General features: G+C 38.0%; 1 protein-coding gene across 1 annotated transcript in view; it reads right to left on the reverse strand.

Annotated features, from left to right (window-relative positions):
- Window positions 1-362: 362 nt before the first annotated feature.
- pkd1l3 (polycystic kidney disease 1-like 3) overlaps window positions 363-10,136 on the reverse strand; it is an 11,738-nt gene continuing 1,964 nt past the window's right edge. The window contains exons 2-23 of the mRNA XM_007553882.2: window positions 8,973-9,098; window positions 8,788-8,813; window positions 8,669-8,702; window positions 8,467-8,537; window positions 8,293-8,355; window positions 8,057-8,212; window positions 7,853-7,959; window positions 7,659-7,782; window positions 7,454-7,573; window positions 6,674-6,893; window positions 6,412-6,593; window positions 6,081-6,311; window positions 5,862-5,963; window positions 5,288-5,466; window positions 5,003-5,149; window positions 4,697-4,899; window positions 3,885-4,072; window positions 3,678-3,810; window positions 3,169-3,364; window positions 2,874-3,093; window positions 2,635-2,719; window positions 363-1,290 (exon numbers count right to left, since the gene is read on the reverse strand). Of these exons, the coding sequence (XP_007553944.1) occupies window positions 1,244-1,290; window positions 2,635-2,719; window positions 2,874-3,093; window positions 3,169-3,364; window positions 3,678-3,810; window positions 3,885-4,072; window positions 4,697-4,899; window positions 5,003-5,149; window positions 5,288-5,466; window positions 5,862-5,963; window positions 6,081-6,311; window positions 6,412-6,593; window positions 6,674-6,893; window positions 7,454-7,573; window positions 7,659-7,782; window positions 7,853-7,959; window positions 8,057-8,212; window positions 8,293-8,355; window positions 8,467-8,537; window positions 8,669-8,702; window positions 8,788-8,813; window positions 8,973-9,098 (2,960 nt within the window). The 3' untranslated portion in view covers window positions 363-1,243. The remainder of the gene's footprint in view (window positions 1,291-2,634; window positions 2,720-2,873; window positions 3,094-3,168; window positions 3,365-3,677; window positions 3,811-3,884; window positions 4,073-4,696; window positions 4,900-5,002; window positions 5,150-5,287; window positions 5,467-5,861; window positions 5,964-6,080; window positions 6,312-6,411; window positions 6,594-6,673; window positions 6,894-7,453; window positions 7,574-7,658; window positions 7,783-7,852; window positions 7,960-8,056; window positions 8,213-8,292; window positions 8,356-8,466; window positions 8,538-8,668; window positions 8,703-8,787; window positions 8,814-8,972; window positions 9,099-10,136) is intronic.

Below are 10,136 nucleotides of genomic sequence, written 5' to 3' on the forward strand. Positions count from 1 at the left end.
TGATGTTAGCTTGTCGATGTCTCAGTTTTATTCGCTGGGAAAATCAGTAGGCAGCTTGAGGCGACTCTGCTGCTCTCTAGTGGCGAGAAGCCATAATGTTAGCTGGTAACAATCGGAATGCATTGTGGGAGATGTAGTTTGTAGTCTATTCGTGCTCAAAACCTATTGTAAGTCAATGTCGGCCTATAAAATGCTGCGGGGGCCACATAAAATGACATGGCGGGCCACATGTGGCCCGCGGGCCTTGAGTTTGACACATGCGATCTACATTTTATAATTGCTTTAATTCTTCTATTGTCTTCTTGCATTTGAGATACAACCTGTCTGTTTAGTTAGCATAAAAGATGGATGATCCTCAAAACATTTGGAAGAAATTGCTTTATTTAAATTCACACATCTAATACCAATAAATAAAAAGGAAGAACAAGAACTTCGTGATTGGTGTAAAATCCCCAAATATCTAGCACAAAAAATAAAATGTCTCCAGCAGAAACACGTGTTCAGAAAACCAAAAGTAAAGACTCAAATTTAGTTAGTCCCACACATAAAACATTCAAGAGGAAGGAAACACTGAATCCTAGAACCCACAGATAATAAAAAAGTGCAACATCCCCCTTTCAGCATGTCTTACATGGACAGAAGTGCAATGGAAAATGCGATCAATTATCCATCAGTTCCCATATGTGCAATTACATAAGCAGACCCTCCCACTTGTCCACTGTGTATCTTCATTTATAGTCACTCTCTGTGATGCATGCTGACAGGAACAAGAGTCTCTGCGATCTAATCTTGCATTTTTTTTTATGTTACTTACTATTTTGTCCTACTCTTTCATCTTATAAAGCCGTATCATTTCCATACTAAACCCAAACAAATGTGTTTAAATTGAACGTTTGTTTCAACAAAAATTTAAAACAATTCAACAGTTCAAGTTGAAGTCATGTAATTAAGTAAACTAATGTGAAACTTTGTATTATGATTCTTTGAGCAAACAACTATTTTTATTGCTTACTAATTGTTTTATAGTATTGAAAATAGACATACATAGCTATCAACATAGCTGATATTTAATCAGTCATTTCATTGCCCATTTACTACGACTCCCCACTAAAGAAAGACTCTGTACATAGGAAAACATCAGGAAGTGTTATTAGATATTTATAGAGTAGCATGTGTTGAAGACAAGCAGGCGTGATGATGGTATTCATGCAGAGCAAAGCCTGTCTGGTTAGGTGTTGTATCCTCACAGGACATCTCTGCCGGTGTAGCGTCTGCATCTGTCCTGTTGCTCTGTGAAACAGAGAGGACACCAGCTCAGCTCTCATAACACTTCAGCCCTCTGAGGAACCAAGTGTGCACTGACAACACTTGAAGAGAGTTAATCTGACATGAATAGTGTTGCTCAGTTAAAGTTGTCCAACAATTTTATTGTATTTATTTTCAGTGTCATAGGCACATTTATGTAAGAGCTCCCTACAGTCAACCAGGAGTGAAATACCAAGGCATGAATAAATAATTTGTAAGTCAAATTGCATTAAGAAGGTATCTCAGGCTGGTTCAAAGCCAATTCTTCCATCACAAGATTTCTATTTCAGTGTTTAGTTATATAAAAGTCTTATATATTTCATGAAAACATCCTTTCTGGAGTGAAAAGCTAGACAAAAATATTTTGATGTGAGGGTTCCAAATTTAGAAAGGGCTAAGTGACTACGGCCCCACCTACTGGAGGAATCATGCTACTAACCCTTCACACTGGTTTAAAAATGAGGATAAGATGCAAACATAAAAAAAAGAAAGTATTTATAATGTTAAATTATATTTTGTTCTCTCATCTAGATCAAAATTGCTGGGGAAAAAATTGCACTCTATATCCAGAACTGAACTCTAATTTAACAAAGGTTTTTATCCTGAGCTGGATGAAAATTGACTGATTTGGCCTAACGTGAACTACTAATTCAGAAGAATGTAGATGGAACTGGATTCTTGTCTTTTATCTGCCTTAAGATCACATTTTGTTGTCAATTAGCAGCATACAATCCAAACTGTAATTAAACAAATTAGTTTAAACATATTTTGCTGCAACCAAACTACAAGAATCTCTCAGATAGTCACTGGGAGTTTTTAAAGGAGTTTTTTTTTATTCTATTTTAAGTTATCCACAAATATTTTGAGTCTAATCTGAACAGATGCTGTAAAGTTGGACTGTGTTGCTTTTCAGTCTGGAAAGCAACACATCTGGAGGCAGCACCTGGCCTCCAGATGTGGAAACACAGCTGGTGAGACTGAGCTAAAACTGTAAAGATGCTAAAAACATTTGCTTTGCTCATACCAGCAGCCGCTCTTACATGCCAGTCAAAATTTAATGAATGATTAATATCATCACTCTAAATAAATATTTTATTTTACATTAGCATATAAATACCGACATACTACAAAAAGTAAGAAAAACTGATTGCACACTGCAGTAAATAGTTTGTCTTCTTTCATGCGGGAAAGACAAACACTGAAAAACAGAGACTGCAGATCATGCAAGAAAACAACACTCACTGATGCTGACTCTTCAGCTCTATTCACTATATTTTTCTAAAAGCCAATCAAACGTATCAAGTCCTACCTTATATATGATTATCTTACCTAACAGCACCTGTGCTGCTTCTTCAGTCTCCTCCACAGCCACAGGTTTCAGCAGCAGTGCGAAGAACACAGCAACACCTATCACCTGGGAACAAAAGCATCGCAGTAAAATCTTCCAGAAACAATCCGTTCAACGAGAGATAATACAGGCAATCAGTTCCAGGCTGTATGTACCAAACAAGTGCAACATCTTGTAGTCATAGTTTCTGAATAAGACTGATTTTCTTTAAGGTACCCACCTTTAGAGGCTGCAGTATGAAGATGCTCTCAAAAAGGGACAGACCCAAAGACATGACCCACTTAATGGATTTCTCTTTGCCGTACTGGAAGCCATACAGCAGGGTGAAGTAAGTGGATATCCCACTGATGGAGAGCAACAGGAACCAGCCAATGAACACGCACCACCAGGGCAGCTTGACACCTGTCGGGGTCTTCTTCTTCTTCCTCACAGGGGCAGGACTGTTCAAGAAAAAGAAAATCGAATGAGAAAAAACATAGGAAAGAATGTGTAATTAGTGGTGTAAGTGGGCCAACCAGTTGGATAGGTGACTGCTGAAGACCATCTCAGCCTTGCGAACCAGCAGGTTGGTGGTGTTGAGAACACGCTGGTACTCTTCTAGACAGGAGAAGTTTTTTGCATCCAGTTTTTCCAGGTTCATGTGGAGGTGGCACAGACCGGCCAGGAGGAACTTGCTGCAGTAGACCCAGTGGTTGTCGCTCTCACTCTCACCTGTGGAGGATTTATATAAGGACCAGCTTGTAAAGAAAAGTCCTGAGGAACTGTAATTATAAACATAATATGGTTTATTCTAGCCGGTTAAGATTAGATGAAACATATTTGTTTTTCTGCACCTTTTTTGGTAAAGCAAAACAAACAAACAAAAAAAGTACTCTGCCACAGTTTTGTTTTTGTTCATTTTCTGTTGTTTAAAAATCTGGCCTAGTTTTTATTATTTAAAAGCAGATGTATTTCAGCATATCTCACATAAGCCATATTCTTACATTTTTTTGTGTCAAAAAACAAACAAAAAAAACAAAAACACCTTGCATGTGCTGGATAAAGATATGAAGCCGGTCCAAAGCTGGGACCAGGTCATAGGAGGCCTCCAGTTTGAGAACCTCTGGCATCTTGTTCCTCGGATTCATGCTCACCAGAGAAATCATCTTCTCAGTTTCCTGTGGTAAAATAAATTTAATATTTGCACTCGAGAGACTTTAGTCTGATCTTGACAAAACAAAACAAAACTCACATTCAGGACAGTAGGTATGGAGACAGCGGGAGGCTTGAAGATCTCATCAGGGTCGTCGTTTTTGGATTTTGAAACAATGCGAGGTCGGATGCTTCGGAAAATTGTTATGATGAGGATATTGATGGGAAACATGAGAAGACCGCTCTGCACGCCCACCATGATATCCTGCCAAGTCATCTGGAGGGATCCTGGAGCAAAAACATGAAGTATTTTAAAACATTTTTACAAAGAAGCTTTTTTACATGTACATTTTTACATAGCAACTTTCCTATACATTTCCTTGTGACCACATAAAGTCCCTAACAATCATTGTGTAGGCTGCATCGATCAATGAGTAGATGAGTCAAAAGTTTCTCCACCTTCATGAAGAATAGAAAACAGAAGTAGATGTGACTCTAAACTGAAGAAGACTGAAGAGCTGTGAAACCAACAGAGCATCCCATAAACCTGGATGTAGTTATGGACACAGAACAACATTTTAACAACCATGAAGTCAAATAATATGGCAGTCCTCAAATGAAGAGAACATGAAAAGTTCAAAAAGGGCGTCTTTCCTTTTATTTAATTTTTTGTGGAATATTGTGGTATTGCTGTAGCCCTATTTGTGCTGAAAATCTACATGGCTAAAATGCTACATGTTTAAGCAAAGATGTTGGAAATGCCATTGCAAACAATATGATTGTTGTGTCAGTGACCTTAGGTTCTAGTTTCAAATTAGTTTTCAAAAATTTCTTTTGCAGTATTTTTTCTAAGTGCATGAAGTTTTGCTCCTAAGATCATTAAGATGTTTAAGGTAAAAGCTATGCAGCCACCTATTGAAACAACCACAGCAGAGTTTGGATCCACAGGAATGTTCCAGAAAGCGATGTTGATGGCCATGGTGCACAGGAGCAGGCTCATGCAGCAGGAAACCCGCTGAGCTCGGGTGAAAGGACTGCGGGACGGGGGATCCACGATGGACACCCAGATGTGTTCATCCCTGAAACCAGTCGATGTTCGGCTCTGGAAAATATTCCTGACCAAAACAGAGAAGGATAAAAAAATAAAAACAGAACAGTTAAACCTAACTCCGTCAAAAGTTAGGGATTATATCTTCAGTGTGAACAACATATTCTTACCTGAAACTTGCGATTTCATTGCTTTTTGCAGAATTGAAGGTTTTCTTGGTCATTCCGTCTCCTTGGTCAGAGCTCAGCCAGCAGTTACAGAAGAAATGCCAAACATTTTTATTTTGAAGGTCCTGTATGGTCACTTTGCTGACATACCTTACATGTGAGGAAAAATATGAAAAGGAGTTTTAGGTAGAGACTAAAACAAATATTAGTAACAGTTGTTTCTTCATTTGTGTTTTAGTACAGATGAGACAGAAAGGTTTAATGTTCGAACGGCTCAGCCTCTGTTACCATGACGGGTGACCTCCTGAGTTGTCATGCTGCAGGCGAAGGTTTTTCAGTTCTCCCAGTGGGTAGGGTGTGGACAAAAGGAACATGTCAAAAGATCCTCTCTCAAACACCGGTTTTTCTGGATCGGTCAGGGTGTGTATGGTACTCTCTGCTTCTGTGCCAATCAGCTTCACTGTGACCTGCAGGACAGCAACGAGGACTGATGGAATAGCACTGGAATGACATATCAGTGTTCCGCATAATAGATCTTTTCATGCATGCAAGGAAAGGCTGTGCATATTCTGTCCAAGTGTGTTATCTAGTGCTCTAATTTATGCTGCAGTGTGTTGGAAAGGCAGTCTGAAGCACAAGGACATCAAGCAACTGGATAAGCTGGTGATAAAAGCTAACTCTGTGCTTGGTAATAGGGTAGAGTAATTATGGAGAGGGTGACAATAAAGAAAATAAATATTTACAAGTAAATAAGTAGTGCCCTGCTTAGCCAGAAAATAAAATATGTTAAGTGAAGAAGGGAAGTCTGTACTTGTGTTAATAATAAAATTAAATTCTAATTCTGTAAACTGAAATGTCTTACGTTAGCAGAAGTGCCGGCGCCTCTGCGATGTCCCGTCTGGATCCCGATCAGATAGTTGTAATGAGTTCCTGGGTGATTGTCCTCCAACAGAGTTATCTTCCTCTGACAGATATAGAATACATTACAGTGAATACAATTAGATTTGTAGAAAGAACAGAAATTATTCAACTAATAACATTCATGGTGAAAAAGGAGAAGCACAAATGTTAGATGTCTGACCTTAGAGCTCGCTCTGCGGTCAGCGTAGCAAGCCCACAGCAGTGTGACCAGGTAAAGACCATAGAAAGCACACAGCAGGGCCAAAACCACGTAATTCTCATTCACTGTGGCAAACAGCTCCGCTGTTCGAGACACGTCAACATAGTTTGGCATCACAAAGAAGGAGCTCCCAAAGAGAGTCAGGTGGTTACACAGACAGTGTGTCAGCTCCGGAGTGCTTTTCTCTCCCACCTGCATGACAGAAAAATACGCACCCCTGTTTAGTAGGCGGTGTATCCACTGCTAACCCAAAAATATAAGTGCACATGAAAGTCCAAAACAATGTGGGTACCCTGCAGCCTTTGTCGCTCCACTCCTCATTCTCAATGTGCCAGTAAAGGCACCTGGTAAGGTATGTGTTGATGTTCAGCGTCACTTCTGTTTCCAGCGTGAAATTCACAAGCCTGACTTCCACATACCAAGCCCCTGATGTGTTCCGTAGCATCTCAGGGGTAATCAACCAGCGATAGTCCTCTGAAGCCAAAACATATCAGTCTGTCATCAAATCTCAATCACAAAGAGCAAAGCCTAGTATAGGTGCTAGTGATGGTTACCTGAGTGGCTCAAAATGGTTGAGTTGTGGAAATATGTGGAGTTGGGAGGTGATTCATAAGACAAGAAAACAGCCAGGGTCACGTTGATGCTTGGTTCGACGTTAAATAATATGGTCATCTCGGTGTCAGAGACATTGATCTGAGACACCGACTTTGTGTCCTTAGTCAACACGACAGTGGAGCTGGTCAGAGCTGAATTATTGCGGCGGTCCAAAAAGATCTGAGGCAGAAAACATGTTTTCATGATAAGAACCATTAGGATGAAGTGTCTTATGTGTTTAACAAAAGGCTTCAAATACAAAATGATTTCACAAGAATAGTTTCATGTTTCAGAAGTATTGTGTTTTTGTAGATATGAAGGGAATCTCTGAAAATTTAAAGAAATAGTTTAAGTTTTATTTTATGGTGGATTCTGTTGAGGGAGCTATTGTCAATAGTTTGGCTGCTGCAGATAACTCTCTCAGTATCTTTACTTTGTTTAAAAATCTAATGTATTCTTTCCCCAAATCAGATTCCTATTATTTTAAAGTATCTCTAATCTCAAAAACCTCAGAGGATTTTCTGTAAACACGTTGTAAAGCTTTAAACCTCTGAGTTTGCTGGCAGGCAGTGATACTGGCCAAACCATTTGAAAAAGTGTAGCTTTGGGGAGATAACATTTGAAATACTTCTATCATTCTTCACGTAAATAATTGTGACTCTGTAATGCGCTTAGTTCTTGAGGTCAAAACATAAACATTGTTCTTTAATGACAAACTTTTTTTTCCACATTGGTTGTACCTCAACCATCTCTGAGAGATTTTCCAGCTTAATCTCAGATTTTCCATCACTGAGAATAAAGTTGCAAATATTTCCTGATATGTTTGCAGAGGGGTAGGGGTTGATTGAGAATGTAGCCATCTAAAAATGAGAGACAATCTCGGTTATAAATATTTTTTTTTAAATATTTTTAAAAACCCAATTTGTGACAGTAACTCACACAGACCTGTGCAATGACATTTTCGTACTTCCCAATGGTTGATTGCATTGCTGAGAATGAAGGGAGCTTGACGAACCCGCCGTCTTCCTGTGAACCCAGCACTGCATTGCCGAGCTCCTCAGGTTTGTACCTGATTGAAGGGAAATCAAATTTAGTCCAATTATATAAGACAAAAGTAAGAAAGTGGAGAAGAAACTTACGCGCTTGTTATGACACTTCCTAACGGGGTCCTGGTGACTCTTGGTGTATCATACACAAGCAACAGAGAAGCTGTTTTAATGAGCTCCAATACATTGTCAAAAAATTGCTGGTGAAAGGAGAAAGCAATACCATCTGACTTTAAAAGCCGAGAAAAAGGGTAACACAGTGTCCATGTGTTTAATGGTGACAGTAAACAAACTTACTTTATTTTGGTTGTAATCAAAATCACATTCTTGTACAGCCAGACGCAACATGGCATTGCTACACTTGATGATGGAGTCGATGGTAGCAGGATTATTTCTAGCAAACTTAACGTTCAGAATTTTTGTGCCTTTCAACAAATATTCAATAAATTTGTTCTGTGAAAAGGGGAAATGGACAAAGCTTAACACAACATAAGACAACAGGATATTGATTATGATGAAAGAAAAGATCTTACCCTGTTTTCAATAGAAGGTTCTCCTGCCATTGTTTCCATGTATGTCAGAGATTCTTCTGCCTTCTACCTCAGAAACATAGCATATTTTTTCATGTAATATGGAAATATTTGTACTTTTAACTCAAGAACTCAATTACTTTATTCATTTAATGTCACATTTGTGGCTTGCCTCACCGTTAGTAGACCAGTAATGTCGTTGACATTTTGTATCATTTGATCCAAATCACTGAGATCCCTTTTGGTCCCTGAAATAAAAATACCTTTATTTATTTATTTATTTATTTATTTATTTATTTACTAGCCAGATGTATAAACAACACACAAATACGCAGCCTACCACTATTTCCGTAAGATGAAATTTAAGTGATTAACTTACGAGGCCTAGCGGCATCACTGGAGGTTTTTGCATTCTAAAGAGAAAATACCAACAAAAGAAAAGGACATTAAAACTGGTCCCCATCGATTTTTACATTTAGAGTGAGATTTATATCTTACCTGTAAATCTGATGGAGACGTTGAAGCTTTAAAGAAAGAATTTACACATATTGGGATGTTAAGTACAGCACCGAAGCAAATAAAAAAAAATGTTGATAATTACATTCTACTTCTTTTTTAGACATGAAAGGAAAGAGATAAAAAGCAGATATAAAGAAAAGATTTGACTGGTAGCCTCCACATACTATGTGTGCAGAGAAATCCTCGTCTCTTGCTGCAGTCAGACGTTAGGAGCCGAGGAGGATTCAGCTTCATGTATGTGCAGAGTTCCTTTAAAGCTTCCCCTTTTTCTGTTTTTAACCTCTTAAGATCTGACAGAACAAACAATAGTCATAAATTTCTGGACGGACCCGAAGAACAAAACCTTTTACTCTATGCTTTTCACAAAATATAATTTGAATAAATGAATGAGATAATTATTTGGAACATTTAAACAACATATGTTAGCATAAAACAATTTAATCTTACTATGTCAGAAAGGAGAAGGAAGAGGCAAATTATTAAATCTAACTCTCATTAACTCATTAAGCTCATTAAAAGAGGGTCGGAGTTTTCCCCATGTGTAGATCTTCCACCAGAGGTAGAGGACAAGCAAAAGATTACCAGCTTGGTCTAAGAGTACTCTGAACTACCTGTTTAAAAAATAAAACAGTTCAGTTTAACAATATGCTCCTGGCAGATTTGGATTTAAAGTAATTGTTTAATCTGACCAACATATTTTGTCTGACTGGAAGTAATTTGTATGTTTTGGAGCGCTCCAGCCGGAGTCCCAACTTGAATGTGAGGGAACTATGGAGGCAATGGCAAAGAGGCCTTCCAACCTCAAAATTTACTAACACTATATTAATATTTTGACAGCAAACAAATAATTTCACAACCATATGTATGTCATCATTGTGCAACAAGTTAATTCTCTGCCTAATCTATCTGAAGAAATAGGATAAGAAAATAAGCACAAACAATTTCTTTATTTAATTTAGTTGAATATTTCACTTTGTTTTTATTGACTGTGGGTCTGATTTATGTTTGTGCTCGTATAAAATATGAATGAAAAAGACTCCTGGTTAAGCCAAAGTAAGTTTGAGCAACTTTTTCAAACTTATTTTGAAATCACAAATTTACATTTTCTTGCAGTAGCAAATATAAACAAACCAATTGGTTGTTGAAGAAATTGCAAGACATCTCCAAGCTGGTTATTCAGTTTGACTCATGGTCAAAACTGAATAAGACTGCAAATTAATAAAACCCTAAATTAATTAAATGTCCAGCATCCTTAATGGGGTATGGAAATTAATACTGAAAGGGTAAGTTTGTCAGACATTCCTACTGGGTAAAAAAAAAAAAAAAAA

This window comes from Poecilia formosa, unplaced genomic scaffold, assembly GCF_000485575.1.
Source record: "Poecilia formosa unplaced genomic scaffold, Poecilia_formosa-5.1.2 Scaffold60, whole genome shotgun sequence".
NCBI lineage: Eukaryota > Metazoa > Chordata > Actinopteri > Cyprinodontiformes > Poeciliidae > Poecilia > Poecilia formosa.